Source organism: Carassius gibelio, chromosome B3 (assembly GCF_023724105.1).
Source record: "Carassius gibelio isolate Cgi1373 ecotype wild population from Czech Republic chromosome B3, carGib1.2-hapl.c, whole genome shotgun sequence".
Taxonomy (NCBI): domain Eukaryota; kingdom Metazoa; phylum Chordata; class Actinopteri; order Cypriniformes; family Cyprinidae; genus Carassius; species Carassius gibelio.
In genome coordinates, this window is record NC_068398.1 from 49,997,662 (window position 1) to 50,020,584 (window position 22,923).

General features: G+C 38.0%; 3 protein-coding genes across 13 annotated transcripts in view; 2 read left to right on the forward strand and 1 right to left on the reverse strand.

Moving 5' to 3' along the window:
* Positions 1-22,923, forward strand: part of LOC127952443 (gastrula zinc finger protein XlCGF57.1) — a 45,763-nt gene that overhangs the window by 13,265 nt on the left and 9,575 nt on the right. For 5 of the 11 annotated variants that reach the window (XR_008152944.1, XR_008152945.1, XR_008152943.1 and 2 more), the window contains exon 1: positions 15,466-15,793. The exons of 1 other annotated variant lie outside the window; for it this stretch is intronic. Coding sequence is in view for 4 of the 10 variants with exons in the window: in XM_052550895.1 (XP_052406855.1) it covers positions 15,697-15,793 (97 nt within the window). In the remaining 6 variants the exon portion in view is untranslated. Of the gene's footprint in view, positions 1-15,411; positions 15,794-22,923 lie in introns of those variants that run through there. 5 more of the 11 variants (XM_052550897.1, XR_008152947.1, XM_052550900.1 and 2 more) reach the window with 5 other exon arrangements.
* Positions 839-9,545, forward strand: LOC127952450 (gastrula zinc finger protein XlCGF8.2DB-like). The gene is made up of 3 exons (XM_052550912.1): positions 839-898; positions 1,654-1,786; positions 8,476-9,545. Exons 2-3 carry the CDS (start codon positions 1,702-1,704, stop codon positions 9,291-9,293), a joined length of 903 nt encoding a protein of 300 aa, XP_052406872.1. The 5' UTR covers positions 839-898; positions 1,654-1,701; the 3' UTR covers positions 9,294-9,545.
* Positions 20,300-21,775, reverse strand: LOC127952449 (E3 SUMO-protein ligase ZBED1-like). Its single transcript, XM_052550911.1, has 2 exons — positions 20,721-21,775; positions 20,300-20,619 (listed from the first exon to the last, which is right to left on the reverse strand). Exons 1-2 carry the CDS (start codon positions 21,493-21,495, stop codon positions 20,474-20,476), a joined length of 921 nt encoding a protein of 306 aa, XP_052406871.1. The 5' UTR covers positions 21,496-21,775; the 3' UTR covers positions 20,300-20,473.

Sequence of the window (22,923 nt, forward strand, 5' to 3'; positions counted from 1 at the left end):
TTAATTTCACAGTCAAACTGAAAATTACTTACCTCTACGTGTTTCTTTAGATTGGACGGCGAATTCTTGAAAGAAGAAATCGTATGCTTCTGAGGCAGACAGAGAAGGCACTTAAAAATGAACGATTTGTTCTTCCTTTCCACTACTTCAAATAGTTCGCTTAAATATGGCCATGAGTGCTAAATTTCAATGTCTGGTGCTTCTTCCATTATTGCGTTGGCTATAAACGTGACAGCGAAAATTCGGCAAATGAATGCTAAACAGAGATAAGGATGGAGGAGAAGGCAAGTTGGGACAAATAGCAGGCTGGCAGCCAGCAGCCATAGACAGTAAAGCGCACAGGCGTAGCCATCAGAAGCGCCCAAACTGCACGAAACACAATGTGTTCTGATTGGTACATTTGCGCTTGCACTTTTATTTGGACCTGTCACTGGTCACGCATGTATGTCGTGGAAAGGAACGTAGAAAGAAACAACTGGTTTTAGGAAAATAGTTGAGTAAAAAGTAAGGTTTTCCACTTCGAAATATAGTTGAGTCAAAGTATAAAGTCTCACAAAACAATGATACTCAAGTAAAGTACAGATATGCTAAAAAGTTACTTAAGTATGGTAACGAATTATTTGTACTTCGTTACTACTGTCCAAGGATTTTTCTTATAATTTTTTTCGTATATTTCACTATTTGTATTTAATTTACTCATTTTTTAAGCACAGTCTGAAAAGAGTATGCCAGACCTACATTTCACTGTTTGTTGTATGTCATATAATTTGTACTTGACAAATAAAAAATGTTGAATCTTGATTATGTTTGTTCTGTGAACCAGACTTTTATTTTGGTACGGTGCTGTGACGTCATACGGGTCGCGCTCCTACATCTGCTGTGACTCGGCTGATGAAAGGTGTGTTTTTAAACAGTTACTGTGTTTACATCAGTGCAAATATTTGAGCATTATAGTTAAAAGCAATGTAAATTTAATTCATTAATATTGACTGTAACGTTACAGCTTGTTATCTAGCGTCTGTGCACGTTGTTTTGAGCGAGTAAAGCGCGTTCACACACGACGAACAGAATCGAGAATCAATTAATCATAAACACGATTCCGAGTCAATTGAATCATTTGATTCACAAAACGATTCTCTGTTTTGAATCGCTCGATTCAGAGACACACGCTGGACAAACCACAAATGCGTTTAATAATGATAACTTTCACAAATCCACAGGACATGTTTTGAGGGAAGTGCAATCGATTAAATGTGATCAACAAACTATTACAAAATAAATGATAACAATATAAGTGTCTGTCTAAATATGTCTGTAATTTGTGTTCTTGTTTTAATTTGTCATACCAGTTTTTAGTGATTTTGTCAAATTATGGTCTGGTTTCACAGACAGGTCTTAGTTTCAGCCAGGATCAGGCCATAATTTAATAATTACTTTTTCAGGTACTTTAAAAAAAAAAAAAAAAAAAAAACACTGAGGTACATTTTGAGACAAAACAAAGGCACTGATTTAACGTTATTTTAAGATCAGTTTAAATTTAATTCAGTTAAAACCGCTCAAACTGTGAAACTGTAGGCTTGTCATTTAATGCCATTAATTATCACTCTGAGTCAGATGTTTCATTTTTAATTATTCTCATCTTAAACATGACAGATTGTCCAAACACAGAAAAACTCCTGAGATACACACACTGTTATAAAGATGGCGTTTATTAAAGAGGAGAGTGAAGACGTCAAGATTGAAGAAACATTGAGAGTCAAACATGAAGATACTGAGGAGCAAACAGGTTGGTTTTCATTCTTGTTTGATTCTTAATAAAATGTCAAGCTCTACAGGAAAACATGATGTTTTTGAAGCATGTCCAGGTGTGTAAAATACTCAAGAAAATTATACTTTGTAAATAAAACTTGTTCTTTTACTTGATTACATTTCTGAAGACAAATCCTGGCTTTTTCACAATAACTGAGGTCTAGGGGCTATTTAACCACCAGATACGTTTCAAGAACACTCAGTCCACAGTAAAATACACACAGCCTGCATAAAATAGCTGTGATTTTTCACGAACAATTGTGACTTCCGTAAACAGTTGACATCAGAAGAACTACAGACAACTCCTTCGGTCACCGCCCACCGTCCCACTCTCCTTTTGTCAAACCCCCAGACAACATTGCGTCCATAACATTGCTGTGCATTGAACAACAACAGCACTGAAACATGTAGAAAAAGGTTAACTTTACCCACGAAACCAGATCAGCCAACTTGTAACGTTACTCTCACTCAAAAGACGGATGATCTGACAGGATTGTTACTGTGAGGTGGATCACATCTAACATGTTTAATAAAGACTGGAGCTGTAAAAATATGAGATAGTTATTTGGTAATTATACCGAAAATATATTCTTCAAGGGATACTCCTCCCTAAAATGAAATTGTTGTCATTAATCACTTACCCTCATGTAGTTCTTAACATGTGAAAGCTCTGTTCGTCCTCTGAACACAATTTAAGATACTCAATAGGGAGGCTTGAGACTGTCTCATAGACTGCCAAGTATAAAACACTGTCAAGGTCCAGAAAAGGTATGAAAGGTTGTCCTCCATCTGCTATCAGACGTGCAATCTGGGTTGTATATGATGTGTTCTTCTGAGTCATCCGCACCACAAGGATGTGTAATATTCCTTGTCATCCACCACATACATGTCATCTGTGGGCCTAAGCTGCCTACATAGTGCCCTTCTTATTCACTCTGAAGACTCTGCTTCTGTTCTAGAAGCATCTAAAGCAGAAATGTGTTTTCCTACTTTAGCACTCACAGTGGTAACTTCTAGAGCAGACAATTGATCAACTAATACAGAAGGAAGGTTATGGTTCTGTCCGAACACTAATTGTTATGGACTGTAGCCATGAACATTCAACATGGCTGAAACGTGTGAAGTGGTCGCTGATGTAAAGTTACCATACACCTGGTTCTAACTCGTGAGATTAACTGCCACTGTCTTGTTGTATTGTGAAATCATGGGCAACCCCACAGCAGGCTTTTGGCTTTGTCCTCCTGTACTTTTGGCATATTTCACAGTCATATACTATTTGTTGTAGAATAGTAAAACATTCTTTGTCTGCCGACGCGTGACCAAACTTTTCACAGAGCTTCAGAAGGACTTTGCGTTTCTCATCTGGAGTCATATTTTCTGTCACTGTTATAACTTCCTCTTCAGTTTGATCTTTTTTAGTGTCTTTGTCCCTGATATCGCCACAGTAATGTAATAATACCCATCAGCCTTAGCCGATGACTGATATGGGCTGCCGATTTTCTTGAGCCAATATTGGAGCCGATACTGCTTTTGCTCACTGAATATACATCATAAAAATGACACAATGATGATGCCAAATGTTACAAGTCTTCATTTTAAAAAGGGAACTTTTATAAAAAAAAACAATATTTAACATAGTAAAAACAGGTGAGGTAGAACAAATAAAAGATTTCAGTGCTGAAAATACTGAAAATATTTAAGCATAAAATAATTACACTATTGAATACAGTAGCAACAAGCAAGCAGCATAATAAAGAGCACACTGTACTATACTTAATTTTAAAAGTAACCAACTATTTACAACCTAGTCTTTAAATGCGTAGGAAAGCCATTTGCTCTACAAGAGATTAAGTTAAGTGCACTAAAACGTAGACCTAAGAAGATAAGGAAAATGTAAACCGCAATACTGAACAAAAAACAACTTACAAAAAAAAGTGCATAACATGCGCATTGCGCCACTTCTTTACCCCACACCCCCCTCACTGAAAGTTCTTAATACTCCTCAGGAAATGCAGGTTATAATGGAGGAAACAGAGGTGGTCTGCATTTTCTCCCGTCAGCCTGTTCCTCTTTTTCTCATATATCTAGCTGACCGTGCTGAATACCCTCTCATTGGGAACCGAGAAGGTGGGTGGACTGAGACATTTTCTGGCGAGTGGTTCCAGAAGGTGCAAGAGGGATGCATTTTGTTTCCACCATGCAAGTGGTTGGCCCATATGTCTGTCAATCAATGGCTCCCGTAGGTATTGATCAAGCTACTAAGTGAAAAGCTGCTTCTCCTCAACATCAGTCTTCTCAGAGGTTTGTCCGTGTGCCGCCAGAAGGTTGGCATACATCTGTTCAAGCATGTCAGATGGACTAGCATCTTCCTCCTCTTCTTCCTCCACCCTTATCTGTTTTGGATCCGGGCCTTGATCTTCTGAGGAAGCCTTTATCTGTTTCTTAGCCTCAGAGAGAGTGGCATGCTCATCCTTTATCCAGTCTTTTGCAGTGCTCAGTGTACCTGGTGCCAAGGCATGACCCCTGTAACGAGGATCTAGCAGTGTTGCTAGGACCAAGCATTTGGTTTTGTCTGCGTTTTTGAACCTTACCATGAAACTCTCCAGCATAGTGTCACGGAGTGTTTTGATACCACTAGCTTTTGCACACTCAACTTCGAGAAGCATTTTTAGGACAGTGATGCTGGGAATTATGCATGATATTGATGAGTCTGATCTGCTCATTTCCAGTGTTACCTGTTCAAACGGGCTCAGTCTGTCAATCAAATTGCCCACAAGAGTCCACTGATCTGCTGTTAAGATTGATGTCTTTCCATGTTCCCCTGCATATACAGTAAGTGGCTGTTTCTGCTCCAGCATGCTCTCCAACATGTGAAGAGTGGAGTTCCAGTGTGTTGGCACCGGTTGGATTATTCTGTGCTGGTTTTATTTCAATGTCCTTCAAACACTGTTTGGCCAGTATCGAATGGTTAAAATGGGTAGCAGAAGACTTTAATTTGGCGACAATGTCCATCACTGCTGGCTGGCTGATGATCCCGTCATTTTCCACCATCTGAAGTGTGTGAGCACTGCAGCTGAGATCAGGTACTTTGGTGAGCCTCATCTCTTTAATCATATTGGTGCCACTATCGCGAAGCACAAAAACGACTCTCTCTGTGCCGATGTCCCAATCCCTCAGCAGACTGATGAACACCTCACTGATATATTCACCTGTGTGAGAACATTGCTTTGACATTGAGGACAATTTGTTTCCTTTCCCAGTCACTGTCAATTAAATGACAGGTCAGGCTTATTAAGGATTCTGTGTTACCAGACCAACAATCCGTTGTTAAAGCCAAATAGGGGCCCAAATTTTCTAACGTGACCAGCTCTTAGATCTTGTTTTCTACTTTTGTGTGAACATCTTCAAAGAGGTCAGTGTGATAGTATTTTTTGTTTTGCTTTGAGGGAGTATCTGGGCTCCAGCAATGCCACCAACCTTTTAAAACCAACACAAGAGACAACTGTAAATGAATGAATCATCTCAACTATGGCAAGATCACTTTTTTTGGACCTGGTGTCATAATTACCCCAATTCCTTTGGGCATCGACATCTGCACAAGATTAGGCTGTGTTGAACTTGCTGAAGAAGTAGAAGCTGCTGCTCGATCATCCTTTTCTTTTTGTGCTTCATTATGGGCCTTAAGATGGTGACGTGTCAAGTGGCTCCACGTTTGAAGTATTTTTCATCTTTGCCATTTCAGCTCCCATGCTCACCAATGTATTGCGGTTCCATTTCGACAACATTAAAGTACATTACAAATATTTAAAATAAATCCATAGCTTACACACGCTCCTTCGATGCTCTCATCTCCCATGTTGTGCTTCCCTTACTCTAAGGATAATAAATGTATTTTATGATCTGGGTCATTGTTTAATAGAAAACCACACATAATGTTTCTACTGTATCTTTGTCACTCACTCTGATATTAAGTTAAAATGAGTGCTGTCTGTCACTGTCTTTAATCAGTTCTGTGTTTTACTGTATGGGTCTTTCTTTGTAAAGTAGCAACAATGCCGTTTTTAAAGTACAGTACTGTGCAAAAGTCTTAGGCACATTAGTATTTTCACCTCAAAAAAGGGTTTTAAGCAAATTATTCATCTTTTGCTGTAGTGTGTCAGTAGAAAATATCAGTTTGCCATTATATAGTCTAGTGCGATTTTTGAATGCAGAAGCAGTCTGACAATGGCAAAATGAATGTTTGGAAATGTAAACTGATATTTTCTACTGACACACTACAGCTAAATATATAAATAGGCTGACTGGCCGAACATCATTATTTTGGGTGAAAATACTAAATTGCCCAAGACTTTTGCACAGTACTTTGTGTATAAAGTATGTATAATTAAATTAAGTACATTTAAATAAGTGTAATTAAAGTATGTGTTCATATTTGTTAAGGGCTTTATTGTCGCTGGAGGAAACAGACTGACTGCTCCCTCATGACCTTTTGTAAACTGTATTTATGAAAAAGAACTGCACAGACACAGATATTCTAACAATCTGTCGATAAACACACACCTTGTGTCCTCTGTTTCTGTTTGAGTCCACTTGCGCTGCTCCATGGCGGTCTGCGGATTGAAGAGCACGCTGAAAGACAGAGAGGAGACATGTCCAGAACTAGGGAATTCAAGAGGAATAGATTTTGGAACATCACATCACATCACTTTTCCATGTCCTAAATGGTCCCTGTAAAAGCATGTTCCGCCACGGTGCAATTTCCCTGTTAATTCTGCGTCACGATCCTCTCTAAACAGCTGAAAGCCCGGCAGATGGAGCGCGCTGTCCGGTATGGCGTCATTCAGCCAGGTTTCTGTGAAACACAGAGCAGCAGAGTGTGCGAAATCCTTATTTGTCCGAGAGAGCAGAAGGAGTTTGTCTGTTTGTTGGGTAGAGAGCGGAGATTTGCCAGATGGATGCTAGGCAATGGCGTTCGAAATCTGCGCTTCCTGAGTCTGACGAGCGCTCCTCCTCGCTTTCCCCGTCTGCGCGTTCAGTAAAACGAATTGAGCTCCGGTAAAATATATTTTTGTGTGTTCTGCTGAATGTTCAGCAGTTCATCCCTGGTGAAACTGATTGCAGGAATATAACTAAAGATAGGACACAAAAACACCAAAACAACTGCAGAGCACGTCACGGAGGCAGCCATCCTGTATCGGCGCCACAGATCCGTCAGAGCCAGGACAGTGTCAGCATATTATACTTTTTCATCGGATTGCATCACTGCTCTAAATCAGTTATGTGGTCCACCATGGAAACTGAACTTTCCATCAAAATAAGAATACAAGTGTTGGTCATATAATTAGAATATCATTAAATATGAGATTTATTTCATTAATTCCATTTAAAAAGTGAAACTTTTACATTTTATTCATTCATCACACAGACTGATATATTTATGTTTATTTTAATTTTAATATTGTGAAATGGTTCAATATTGAAGACACCTGGTGCCACACTCGTCAAAAGATGACCATTGACAACTTGCACAAGGAGGGCAAGACACAAAGGGTCATTGCAAAAGAGGCTGGCTGTTCACAGAGCTCTGTGTCCAAGCACATTAATAGAGAGGTGAAGGGAAGGAAAAGATGTGGTACAAGCAGGAGAGGAATGTGATCCAAAACCTATTCAAAATGTGGGGAAGATTCAAAAAGAGTGGACTGCAGCTGGAGTCAGTGCTTCAAGAACCACTACGCACAGACGTATGCAAGACATGGGTTTCAGCTGTCGCATTCCTTGTGTCAAGCCACTCTTGAACAACAGACAGCGTCAGAAGTGTCTCATCTTGGCTAAAGACAAAAAGGACTGGACTGCTGCTGAGTAGTCCAAAGTTAAGTTCTCTAATGAAAGTAAATTTTGCATTTCCTTTGGAAATCAGGGTCCCAGAGTCTGGAGGAAGAGAGGAGAAGCACACAATCCACATTTCTTGAGGTCCATTGTAAAGTTTCCACAGTCAGTGATGGTTTGGGGTGCCATGTCTTCTGCTGATGTTGGTCCACTGTGTTTTTAGAGGTCCAAGGTCAACGCAGCCGTATACCAGGAAGTTTTAGTGCACTACATGCTTCCTGCTGCTGACCAACTTTATGGAGATCCAGATTTCATTTTCCAACAGGTGTTTTTGCAGGTGTTTTGAGTTAATTAGCTAATTAGAGTGGGGAACCAGGTGTCATCAATATTGAACCTTTTCACAATATTCTAATTTTCTGAGATACTGAATTTGGGATTTTCCTTAGTTGTGAGTTATAAACATCAAAATAATAATTTGATATGCGCAATTCTTTTCCTCTTTTAGAAACACATCATCCATCTTAGCCATCAGCGCTGCCGTACCATTGTCACTGTGATGGAAATGCCTGCGGAGGATTTAGACAGTGTAATGGGCTCTTTTTCCAACACTCATATGGCCGGGTTTCATCAAAATTTGGCAGAACTTTATAACTAGCTTCCATCCTTCAACCATCCGCTGCTACTATAATAAATAATAAATGCATTTTATTCCTTTCATTGCCTCCTCTCACATATCTGAAACACTTTAATTGATTAGTTAATCAGTTGGTAACTGTTTTGATGTCTGTTTCTTTGTTTTAATAAACTGAGCTAACTTTCTTTTACCATTTTTCACCATAGACCTCAAGCCGCTGAAAGAGGAGCACATAGTCCCGAATGTAAATGAAGAGAAAGAACAATATGAGATGACTCATGATTTTAAAACTAAAGAAGAATCTATCAGTTGGCCACAGACTAAAGAGACTTTCTCACAGAAAACAACTTCTAAAACCGGTACTAAAAGTTATTTCCCCCCTTTTCGCTCTGGAAACCTAAAAGTTCATACTGGAGAGAAGCCTTTCAGCTGCCCTGAGTGTGGAAAAAGATTTACTCAAAAAGTAAACCTTAACAGGCACATACAAATTCACTCTGGAGAGAAGCCTTACACCTGCCAACAATGTGGTAAAAGTTTCAATAGACACGGAGTCCTTAACAGACACATTAGAGTTCACACTGGAGAGAAGCCCTTCACCTGCCAACAGTGTGGAGTCAGTTTCACACATAAAGGAAACCTTAAAGTCCACATGAGAATTCACACTGGAGAGAAGCCATACACCTGTCCTGAGTGTGGAAAGAGTTTTACTCGAAAAGTACACCTTAAAGTGCATATGAGAGTTCACTCTGAAGAGAGTCCTTTTATCTGCCAACTGTGTGGAATATGCTTCATTGAAAAAGGATTTCTTAATAGACACATGCAAATTCACACTGGAGAAAAGTGTTACGTGTGCCATCAGTGTGGAAGAAGTTTCAGCCAAAAAGGAAACCTTAAAAGGCACATGAGAGTTCACACTGGAGAAAAGCCTTACACTTGCATACAGTGTGGGAAAGGTTTTTCTATACAATCAAACTGTAACAAGCACATGAGAAAATTACACGGCATATTTTCTACACGTTCTTGATCTACAAATGAGGATTAATTTGAGAGAACTGTTTTATCTTATCAGTGTGGAAGAGAGTTTCTCAGACAGGAATCATGTAATAATTTTATGATGTTTAGGAAGCAGAAGTGAAGACCAGGGGCTCATTTATAAAACTTGTAGATTTCATCCTTAAAGTGTACATAAGCACAAAATTCCCATGCACATGACACCATGTTTAACACCGAGACATTAAGGAAATATAAGATATGGACTTTAATGCCATTTGTGTCATAAAATGATACAGTATCCTTGTTTTTGTAATAAATATATGAAAATATCCATAAAAACAAAACTGTTAAATAAAATGGTTCTGAGATATATTTTAGAATAGAGTGGATGTCATTATTTTACACTGTCCATATAGTATTTCAGTTGTTTTAAACCATTCAAATTAAAATTTATGCAGTTTTGCTGATAAGGTGAGGATCTATTTTGGAAACAGAATGGAAACCATTATCATTGGACTTATTCCAACAGGACAATGTTTCATTTGACTACTGAATCCAGCAGTGTCCAACATAAGTAAGTGAGCGATGATCATTGTTCTTGCTAAAACATTTTGTCGTATCATGAGATATGTATCAAATTTTTTTTTTTTGCAATTTCAGTGCTAATCTCCAATAATGAGAGTGGAATATTAAACGCAAATGCATTTTGAAATTAAAACATAGTTTAACACTGTTTACTTCATAACTTCTCACTTCAAAAGAGTTTGTATGCATGGTGTGAACGTATTTCAGCATGTCCGCAGAGTCTTAAAAAGTATCGATGAGTCAATTTAGAGAAAATTAAGGCCATTAAAAACTTAAATTCCATTTTCCAAGGTATTACATTTTGTAACATGTTTTCGTTGTTTATTTGTCTGAATAGTGTTGTTTATTAATGGACGTCATCTGATATGGCTCTCACTGACTGTACTGCGTGATAGCACTGGGCTTGTTACTTGATCCTGCTCTCGCTGAAAATCTGTCCATTACTGCTCGGTCCCATCCGCTTCCGCGACTTTTGTGTCCTCTCCCTCAAACATTCGAATATTATCTATAATTTTCGCACATTAGGGAGCTGCTATCAATATGTGGGAGTTAACTGACTAACCTCTACATATAAGGCACTGAAACGTTGACCTGACTGTTGCCACCTGGTCACCAGTCAGAGCCACCGTGCTGACCCTATTTGCCCGAGCATATAGCCCCAGGTCCCGCAGTGCAGCTCTTCGGCTGCCAGCACCAGCTCCTCGACACATCGGACAGTTTGGTCACCAATGCCACTGCGGGGTACAAAAAAGTTAGTTTACACAATTCAAGCAAGTCATGCTGAACAGCCACGTTGATTATTTGCTATTATCTATATTTTTGGTTTTCATGACCTAACCCAACTTAACATAAGGACTTTTTGGTTTCACACTCATCCCTTTTCTGCAGAAGTGGTTATAAAACCAGCTCCTTAACCACAATCGCAAAAAAACTTGTTTGGTAACACTTTACAATAAGGTTAATTTATTAAACATTAATTAATGTATTAACTAACATGAACTAACAATGAGCAATACATTTGTTACAGTATTTATTAATATTTGTTTGTAAATAGAAATAAAGCTGTTCATTTTTTGTTCATGTTAGTTCACAGTGCATTAACTAATGTTAGCAAGATTTTAATAAAGTATTAGTAAATGTTGAAATTAGCATTAACCCTTAATAGTAACCCCCCTTTTTTGGCACGGAGACCGAAATGACATACCCAAAATAAAAAAGGTTTCTGCTTATGATTCTTTCTGACTAGATACATAATCAACCTTTGTTCACAAAGCTGACACTTTAAAGTTTACTGTTCAGGAATCAGAATCACTCAGACTGTTATGATAATAGAGATATATAAGCTCAAACATAAAAACAAAAATAAAAATATTAAAAACATATGTTTTAAATGTATTTAAAAAATGTTTTGATGTAAGATATGAGTTTAGAAATAGAGTGTAGCTAAAGCCACAAGTCTTTCAAAACTTCATTAGAAATTTCATAATCGAATCTGTAAAACTGTGAATTTTATGAAATATTTTCTAAGGCCATGTCATGTGTGTTTTTAGAGAAGGTTAATCAGATTGATTTATGGCCCTTGTCATCTCTGTAAGATCTCACATGTAAACACTTATGTGTGTTTTATATGTGTGTTTGGCTGTGAAAACTGCCCGTTTCATGATTGTATTGTTCTCACCAAACGGTTCTTTCACACCTCCGCCAGGTATGACACATTATCCGCATTATTCTTTTATCATTATTCTTTTGTTTTTATTCCACCTTTATTAGCCTTGATTGTGGTTTTTCAGGCTTTACAAAGCAACAAAGCAGCGATCTCACTTCAGTCTCTCTTTGCATTTAGCCCTTATTTATCAAAAGTCTTACTATAAAAATACAACAAAACATTTTCTTACGACCTTACGTGAATTATTGAGACAAAAATGCATTATGAAGAAGAAAAGCACCTGCTATTAGTAGCATCGTAGCTAACGATAGCATCAAGCTACATCAGACAATTTATGAAATTATTAGTACACTTTTATACAAAACTCACTTTAAACCCCGATCGAGTGTTTATAATAACTTCCTTTAGCGATCAGGGGTGGAATTTGGTCGTTTACTATTGTAAAAATATGCTATTTGTAGCCTTTCTCATCGCTGCACAAGTTAGCATTTCCCATGTACATTTTTTTGTATATTTTATAAAATGCCCCAGATCTCAAGAAAATCTCATACCAAGCTTTTCTATCGTAATCGCGGGTTTATTATTCAGATATTTCGTGTATACAGAGGTGTTTCAGTGTTGTTGTGAGCAGATATGAACCAGGAACTGTTCACGAACCATGTGACACGATCTGACGCTGTCCTGTTTTGGGACTGTCAGATTGACAAGCCGAACGTCCAATCAGAGTCTTTCTGGGTTACAGCTCGAGCACACGGAAGCAAACAAACAGAGATGGCTCTGGCACACACAGATCGCTGGGACAGACTGTTTATCATCAGATCGCGTAAATCCGTGGAAAATGAATAGAAATGACGATTCTGTCTGAAGAAATATGAAGTAAACATCAGTAAATATATCCATATATCTCCGCAGATATGCATCTTTGGTCTGTAAATCCTTATTGACGCTGTTCAGTGAGTCTATGTGAACACAAATAAACCGCTCTTGACGTGACTGAATATGAGGGAGTTGTGAATTTCTATTCAAAATGGGGCATAATACGGATTTATTATTTTGCACTCCTGACATAAATCACTAAATATCTGTCACTGCAACAATGTTTTATCAAAATATTGGTCAAATATCGAAGCTAGAAGCTTTAAACTTTCCATTGATGCACAGTTTGTCCAGATGAAGTAAGACAGTGATGTTTAATGTGCTGTGAAAGTGAAACAATAATAAACTGGGGCCGTCAGCGATGTTTGCACTTAAAGGGGTTAACAAAGATTAATAAATGTTTTATAAGTGCAGTTCATTACTAATTAATGTTAACTAATGTAGTTAACTAATGTTAACTAATGAAACTTATTTGTAAAGTGTTACCACTTGTTTTAAATGTGACCCAAAACCTGCTCAAGCTCATCCTCCAAAAAAAAAAAAAATCCTAGAACGCAACAAACTTACTAAATAAGGTTATTAAATTAAAGCTACCAGAATAATAAATAAAAAAAAACAGACAAGCCCCCAATTTGTTAAAACCCCAGCTCTCAGGCTGGTTTTCAAAGATTAACATAAATTTATTTAAAACAATACAAAACAAGAGAATAGTGTGGCAGGCGCAAGCACCGACACTGGTGTCTGGGCGGGCAGGCCTGAATAGGTTGGGCTACTAGCCAGGTGCTCCCAATCTCCTTAGGGTGTACTCACACTGCCAGTTTGAACCGTGCCCGGGTGCGTTTGACCACCAAAGCGCGGTTCGTTTGACTAGTGTGAGTGCTCCGAATCGTGCCCGGGCGTGGCTCGATTGGCCGGCCCTGGGCCGCTTGGAAGAGGTGGGCCAGAGCACGGTTCAGTTGGACTCGGGCGCGGTTCGCATGCAGTGTTAGCGCTAACCGTGCCGGAGCAATAATAATCGTACTCGGGCCCGGTTCATGGCAACCGTGCCTAGTGTGAGTACACCCTATATTGCCTGCAGTGAGAAACACACAGACAGCACACAGTACAGAGACCCAACACAAAGAGCTCTTGGGGCCGTCACATCTTTTAAACAGTTTATTTGTATTCAGCATACTTTAAAATAACTTAATTTGATAAATGCCTAATCAACTTAGTCATCTCCATTGCTGGATGGTTTTTGACAGAATTTATTGGTCTTTGTGAATTTGCTTATATGTTGAAAAGGGTTTATTGACTTGAAATTCAAAATTTAAATGTACATGTGGAGACTCTGGAGTATTTACTCTGCAGTGCCTTTTGTGTTGAAATAAGTAGATAACTTTCTTGAATTCTGTAATAGATGAAGGCTTTTATAAGCAGTATGCTTGTTACCTTGTCCTTCTCTTCCGTCTCATCAAATCCTGGTAGGCACTGTCACAGAGGGCAACAATCTTCAGAGCATTCTGCTTCCAGAGCAAGAGTCCTGAAGAGCAGATGTTGGGGATGAAATTACATTTTTCGTTTTTGGATTCAGAACCAAAAACGGGAGAACGGCTCTTTTTTTACAGTTTCTTTGTTTTTGGTTTGAAAAGACAAATGAAAAACAGGTGGTTTTTCGTTATTTTGTTTTGTGTTTCAAACGAAAAAACAAACTATCAAAACGTACACGGACCCCCCTTTCGCTTTCTCTTTCTCATAGAGGCGGGTGACGAACAGAGGACACAAGAACAGGGGTCAAGATTTTGAGACCCTCACTCTCAGGAGCGGATTTTAGCCGAAAAATAAATAGTAATATAGATTTGATTTGATTATTATGCATTAGTTAACTGTATTTGACTGAATTAAATTGTCCAAACAGTTCATTTACCTTACAGCTTCCCAGAAATACTTCCTATATAATCAACCAAACTTGTGCGGCTGAGGTCATGCAGTCTATCACGTCTTGTTTCTTGTTTGTTTCTGATTATAGACTTATTCATTACTATTTCTGGCCTGTGTGTTCACTTTAAAGGTATGAAATATGAAAGGTATGAAAACATCAGACGTAGTAATTGTGCAATATAGTGAAGAATTTAAAATGTAGATTAATAAATCATTAAACTGTTGTTATTCATTACAGAATGAGAGGTTGAGTACTTATGGCATAAATACCACAAAAGGAAAATGGCAAACTAATTAAAGCTGAAACTAAACAGAAATTTAACATGATTAAAAAGTAAACCATAATAAACAGTTGTTGAAGCGTTGTTAAACATGAATATTACTTATAAATATGTTAGTAAGGATTCACAGCCGGTAAGCACACTTCTGTGAACATGACTGATGTTTAGTTTCAGAGGGAGCTGCTGTTAATGTTGTCTGAGCAGAAATTAACTGCACACTTTACATTGCTTTCTGACTCCAGTCATTAAAAAATCAGCTTCAAGCATCTCAACAATCTGAAATAAAATAAAACCAATACACCTTTTAGCGTTGAGGATAGTCTTATGATTAGATATAAACTATAGTTACACTGAATAACATTTCATTGGGTGATTTCTGTAATAATAATAATAATAATAATTATTATTATTATTATTATTATTTTGCTCAGAATTATTTTATTTTTTTAATCAGGAAGCATTATAATGTTCAGAAAGAAAACATTATTATACTTCATTTGATGCATCATACATCATAAAATTAACATATGTTCTCCTTTTTTTTCTGCACAGGATAATTGAATATGATTGAGCAGTATTTAATCATATTAAATCAGAAGTCTGAAATAATTTATTGAAGTGGATTCTGGTTTCTTAACAATGGCATGACTGTTTTATCTGTTAGAAAGCCCTCTCATGTATTACTCTTTCATTGATAGTTATTTTTAGCCTTTTACTGGATGACATGAATATTTAAATACCTCTGACATTTATTATTGACGTGCTTGCAAATGTCTATGCACGTAAATGTCTAGGCATCATACGGGACTTTTATTGTGGTGTTGCGGTATGACGTCACAAGTCTGCGTCTGTGATTAGGCTGAGGAAAGGTTTGTGGTGTTTGTTTCTGAATTGTCTGAATTATAGCAAACCGCTCTAACATTAATGACTGTTATTTTGTGTTAGTAAAGCGCATCCACGCGAGTAACAATAGGTGCGTCTCATTCATTATAGTGAAAGTCAATGTCAAATAACTGTTAGTTAATGAGATAAACGGACGGATTTAGACATATTTAGTTGGCATTTAATTTCCCTTCTGTTAACGGTTCTTATTTTAGTAATGACACATGATTGTAAAGATGGCGTTTATTAAAGAGGAGAGTGAAGACGTGGAGATTGAAGAAGCATTCCGAGTCAAACATGAAGAGACTGAGGAACAAACAGGTTGGTTTTAATTTATCTCATGTATCCAAAATTGTTTTTCTTTTAGTGCCTTGGTGAAACGAAAAGTAGCAGCAGCTCACCTACAAACAGTTTTATTAGTTTGAATAATAAACAGACCGTTAACAAAGGCTAGTGTGGACATAAATATAGTTATAATATAATCGTTATCACTCTTGAACAAATATGACAGAAAATTAGACAAAAGAGCCCCTGCACAATTAAATTTAAATCTGCTCATGTTACAATCTATAAGTAGTAAGAGATTTCTAAATATGGGTGTCTATATGCATCAATTATTATTTTCTTTCTGTATATTGCTTCACTTTTTTAATAACTGCAAATTAAAGTATTTTAAGGTTAAACTGCTTGTGCTATGATTTCTCTCCAAAAATATGAAGCAAATGGCTTTTTTTTATTTATTTTTTTTACCTAAAACCTAAATAAAAATTGATTTATTCAGGCATTTCATTGGTTTTAAACAGATCACCCTTATGTCAGACTAGTTCACAAATAATTGACAGCTGTGACCTAAATATAATTTACAGATACAATAATCAAATGAATCATTTAGTGCGATTTGCAAACAGATTTAAAAGGTTCATTGAAAATAATAAATTTTTCTCAGAGCAAGTGATGATTTCTATATTTCAAAGTATGGAGCAGCAGTGTTTTATGAAAGAGGTGGAGTAAAAAGAACAATCTCATGCTTTGGAATGTAGGGAAGTAAAAGTTACTCGAAATAAAACTCCGGTAAGGATACAGATACTTGTGAATGTACTTAAGTACAGTAATAAAGTACTTTTTTGGAGCATAACAAGAATGATTGAGTCAGAGTAGGCTTGCTGCTGTAGTATTTGGTCATATAAATGCACTGTTTATATTACTTGCCCATTGCATCACTGCCCCACTGTCATTTTTCTTTTTATACAAATAAAAATGATTTAGTTAAATTGGGGGGAAGCATACTACAGTGCTAAATTACAGTCAGGGTTGCCAGGTCTGTGTGAGAAAAAGTAGCGCAATGACCAAACCTCAAAATATTTTCATACCTACAATACAAATTTTATAATTAATGTTTTGAACATTGATCATAAACACACCACAAAGGACTTGGCAACCTTGTGTCTAGCACGAGCCAAGAGGAAGGAAAGATGACTGAACAACATGATCACCAATGTGGAGAATTAGCAGCTCAACAGATCTTGAGCTCAATGACAAATATCTTATCTTGTAAAATCTTATCTCACTCCCCCCGTTTGACTGGAAGAGGTGGAGGTACTGGTCTGCTCATCTCTAATGATTGGAAATGTAATCCTTTACCATCTTTGGGTATCAACAGCTCCTTTGAATCTCATTCAGTTACTGTTACCTACCCTTTTTAAAATACATTTTTTAGTTGTCTATCGACCCCCAGGACCACTGGGTAACTTTTTGGATGAATTAGATGTGTTGCTCTCAACCTTTTCTGAGGATGGTACTCCCCTAGTTATGCTTGGAGATTTCAACATTCATCTAGATAAACCTTTGTTTGCCGATTTCCACACTCTGCTTGCCTCTTTTGATCTCAACCGAGTGTTAACTTCTGCTACTCACAAATCAGGCAACCAACTGCACCTTATTTATACACGAAACTGCTCTATTGATCATGTTCTGGTTACTCCACTGCACACGTCGGATCACTTCCTCCTCCCACTTAACCTCAACATGGTCCCTGACACATCATTTACCCCTCCACATGTCATCTTTCGACGTAACCTACACACACCCTCCCGGCTATCTGCAATGGTTTCATCTTCACTTCCTTCCCATAAACTGTTTGCATCTTTGGATGCTAACAGTGCTACTGATACTGCTCCACTCTTCCATCTTGTTTAGACACTGTTTGCCCCTTATCTTCCAGGCCAGCCCGTAACACCCCTTCTGCCCCTTGGTTATCTGATGTTCGACGCGAACACCGTTCTAAGCTTAGAGCTTCTGAAAGGGTGTGGCGCAAGTCCAAAAATACTACTGACCTTGTTGTGTATCAGTCACTCCTATCTTCTTTCTCTGCTAATGTCTCCACTGCTAAAATGACATACTACCATAACAAAATTAATAATTCATCTAACCCTCGCATGCTTTTTAAAACATTTTCCTCACTTCTTTGTCCTCCTCCTCCCCCTCCTGCTTCATATCTAATAGCTGACGACTTTGCAACGTTTTTCATTAATAAAATTAAACCCGTTAGTGCACAATTTTCCACGCCACAATCAGTCAAGCTCATATCACCAGCAAACTTACACTCATTTACATCCTTCTCTTCACTCTCTGAGGCAGAAGTCTCAAAACTCATCCTTTCTGATCACCCTACTACTTGCAAAACATGTCCTTAAAAATCTCATTACCGTAACACTCTGAAAAGTCCAGTGATGTGGGGAAAAATAATACATTTTCACATTTTTAAAAATGGTTTATTAACAGTCATGCACAGTTACTTGAAACTCTGGAATAAAATATATTTTTATAATAACATTTTTATGTGATTTTCAATTATTTCTCTCATTACCGCAACACCTTCTGCATTTTGCAGCCAATTTTTTTTTTTCAGTAAAAACTGAAATATTTTCAAAATGATGTTGCAAACCTGAAAGAACATAATGTATAGATTCTGTACATACATTTAAAAGCAGATTACTATTTTTCAATTTCTTAAATCTTAAAAGAACACATGTTGCGGTAATGATACATAGGTTTCGAAAATGAGGTTCATGATTTCGGTAATGATAATAGGCATATTAAGTATGTGGTATAGTCAAACAAATAATATTTAATGTAGAAAATAAATTAGATAATATTGGCATAAATTATTCTGCAGTGCTTCATAACTAGATAACATAGGGTATAAACACCAGGGGCCATTTTCACAAAATATTTTAAGTGAAACTAAATGTTGCTCCTAACTCCACATCTTTAGGACTCTTCGACTCTTCTTCGAGTACTTCATAAAGTGTTTTTATGTAAAAATCAGCTCTTAAATCTGTGAAAAGTTAGTGGTAGTCAAGAGGACACCTAAATCACAAAGACCAAATCCTAAACAATCCTAAAATGGCAGTTTCCTCAGTTTGGATATCTTTTACCTTTGTACTAAATCTTACTTTCATATCAGCCATAATAATTCTAGTCTGTTAATTAAAAGGCTGCTTATACATATAACAATTATTTATAAGATGCAGACATGTAGAAGCTGACAATTACATTAAATTACAACATAACATAAGTTAAGATACAGCTGGACGCATTGCGGTAATGAGAATTTCAGCAGAAAATGCAATAAAATGCAAAAATAATTAATTCCTATGTTGAAATTACTCTTTGTGCAAGGTAGAGAACAGTATTGTCTTGATTATGGTGTTTTTATATATTACTAAATTGCATGTTTAATATCTAAAATCACTAGTGACATGGCGTTTCAACTGTTTCGTGAGAATGACCCATTCTTCGAATTTGACGCTCTATTCACGTTTGGTGTGAACACAGCATTACAGTGGTAAACATGCTGGGGGGGAAATTAAAGATTTGGTGGACATGAATTAAGAATTCCTACAATGTATTCATTCATTCCCTGTTTTTACTTTAATCATGGGTTATCAAGGGAACAAATTGAAACATGAACGGTGGCAACTAATTAATAAATCATAGGAACGAATTAACAAGTTGTAGGATTGAATTACATATGTCGTGCTTGTGTCCCGCAACTCTGTCAAAGCGCAGTGCCCGCTATAAAAATTGTCTAAGGAAATTATAATTAAAGCGAGCACCATGTAAAAGTAAAATAAACACATAAAGCTTATGTTACATCCCGAGACACATTTTATTTGGGATTTGTTCTATGTGCTTTGTGGTGTGCTTTCTTTTGTTTGTTGTGTTCCCCCCCATGTCCACTGCTAACATTCTCATGCAGGTGATTGGGTTCACCTGTTGCTGGTTTGCTTCCCATTCACCTCAGCTCCACTGATTGGTTGCAGCCAGGAGAAAGCCAGCACTGACTCACAACAAGCTTAGAGGGTTGCATATTGTAACCAGTCACAAGGACTTAATTTTTCAAACTTATTGTCAATTTTCCATTGTTAATAAGTGCTAACTAGTGATGGCAAAATGAGGCTTCCTGAACCACTGAGACCTCACAGCCCATTGCTTCACCAAAAAGTTCATTACTTGAAGCTTCATTCATTATTGCTAACTAGTGATACCTAGCTACTGTGCAAAGAAATAGCAGGCCAATAAAGTAATACTGAATCAATGACCTGAGCAGACATTTGTCCATTGCCTGGGTATCAAATAAAATATGTTTTTCTCTCTGTCTGAATTTACTTGTGCAGAGACAACTGTCACACACAGTTCATTCATTATTCATAGATTGTTTGGATCGTGACCGTAGGGACAACAAAATTGAGACTGAGTTGAGTGTAGTTCTTATGGTGGAGGGAGTGTAATAACGCAAATTGCAAAAGAAAAGTGTGGGGTGGGTGAAGAAAGGATCACACATGATTTTTATTGAGGAACAGATTTTTTTCAAGTGTGTTGGGGCTTAGACGATTCCTCCTTTTGGACAGAACCTCTCCAGCCCTCGAAAAGATCCTTTCGCTTGGAACAGAGGAATGTCAGTGCCAGCTGGTATAAATGAGGATATATTTGTTTATGTTAAGCCCAATATACTAGTGGATCCTCAGATCTTCTGAGATTCACTTCGGATAAATATTGGTCCACTTCTGCAGTAGCATCTGCTGTTGCACTTGAACTCATTCTACTGTGATCCACCGTGCTTTCCAGCAGATGCCAAAGGTCACCTAATAATAGAGGTACATAAGAACAAAAACTTAGTTTACAATGGTTCACAGTAATAATCACTAATGTGAATATTCACACAACAAAGACATATACTACTTACTGTTTGAAGATTGACCTGCTTCTGAAGAGGCTGGCAGCTGAACTGGGGGTGAGATGGAGGAAGACGAATGGAGACCACAACTTCTGATCACAGTAGCGCATTCCGATTTTAATCTTGATATAGCTCCTTGCAGTGTCCCTTGACTCAAGAATCCAAGTTTTTTGAATCTGGGATCCAATAACGTGGGTATGTCATCACACTTATTGATTCCAAAAGAACTGTGTGTTTCCCTGACCCTCCGTCCAAGGCTTTCAGCCAGCTGCCTTGTTAAGTTGGACTTAAGGCCTTCTAGCTTACTTGTTACAGCATGATTAAGCATTTTCATCAGAGGTATCACTTTGGAGGCAGACACCCTTTTCTCTCCTGAGAGCTCTACTGTAGCCTGGCGGAAAGGGGCAAGAACATCTAAAGCATCCTGGACTGCCTCATACTCTAGGGCTGTTGGAGGAGTGATGTCGGTCTTTAGAGAGGCCAGGGCTGCCCCCACTGGCTCTCTCAGCTGATACACACGTTCCAGCATGTTGTAAGTGCTGTTCCAGCGAGTGTCCACTTCAATGATCATTTTCAGAACTGGTCTCCCCATCTGCTCTTGTACTTGGGCCAATCCCTCTTTTGCTGTAGTGCTGGTTCGAAAATAGGTCACAAGTTTCCTACATTTGGATCTAATGTCATTGAAGCTACGGATGTCATCAAAAGATTTCCTCACAATAAGGTTTAGAGCATGTGCAAAGCAAATCGCATGTCTAACATTCAATGATCGTACACTTGCTATCATATTGGGTGCAGCATCAGTTAACCTGGTCAGTTAATCCTTTATGCCCCACTCCTCCATGAGCTTGATATGTCCAGTAGCCAAGTTCTGAGCAGTCTGGCTCTTGGGGAAATGCTCTACACCTAGTAAAATAGTGCAGAGCTTGTCATTGTCATCTATAAAATGGCAAGTTACTGCAAGGAAGGCATCCATGTTGAACGATGTCCACATGTCAGAGGTAAGGCTTATAGCCGCAACTTCCTGCAACTGCTCTCTGGCCTTCTCCTTTGCCTCCTTACATTTATGCTCATCCATGGCCTTAAATCCCTGTGGATAAAAATAAATGTAGATAATCCTACTTTTGACTTCTTAAATAATGATGAGTCACGTTATTAATCACATACCTTTCGAGTTGGGATAACATAAGTGGGATCCAACACATGCAGGAGCTCCCTAAATCCATCATCTTCCAAAATGGAGAAGGGTTGGGAGTCCTTGATGACCATGTTCACCAGGGCTTCATTTACCATTTCCTTTTTGGAATCTATAATAAAATAAAATGCAGGTGTATTGTAGGAGCCAATATATTATTTAGATAATGTTTATTATTATTATTAAGTACTTTGACTACTGTGTGGATTGTTAGTAGTCTTTGCTTGCTTGTGCAGTGCTCGATAATGCCTGAGCATGGAGGAGGTATTATTGCTGTATGTCAACTCCTTTAGGCACAGCAAGCATTTCACCTAGAAACATAAACAAATAGACTGTTCAATTTTTTTATCTTACGGTTTGCTTCGCGATGAGAGGAATAAGACATAATTCACCCCAAACAGATGTTAATGAATAGTTTACCGTGGAGGTATGTGCGGAACAACCAATCCAAACTGGTTATGTTAGTTGACCAATCAGAACACAGTATGCTACCGAAAGGTGGGGTTTAAGGAAACTGAATCTTTTGCACAGCTTCGCACGAGGTACTAGCGTGTCTCTCTCTCTCTGCGGTGTTCCGGCTTATATCCGGTCTCTCCACGCCAATTACTGCAATCAAACACACGTGTTCGTTATTTGCACTTGACCTACTTATGCCTCGCTCTGCTCCCTCTTCTCTCTCTTCCGTTGCAGATTCCGCCAAACCACGCCCCCCTCGCCACAACTATTTTAACAATTTCTTTGTCAACAGTCTCTGTGTTTTTCCACATCACTGTAGCGCCATTGTGGAGAATATGAGCTGAATGCAGGCGGTGTACACTCTTCTGTGTCAGCCACATAAACTGACTTAATAAGAGTAAGCTCATATTCTCCAAAATGGTGCTACGGTGATTGCGATGGACAGAGGAGACTGCTGACAATGGATCTGTTGAATAGATTTTTGTGCCACCCCAAACTGGTTGCTGGCCTCTTCCTTGCCATCCTTATGATAACGTCCTGGCTCTACCCCTGCTACACCACTGA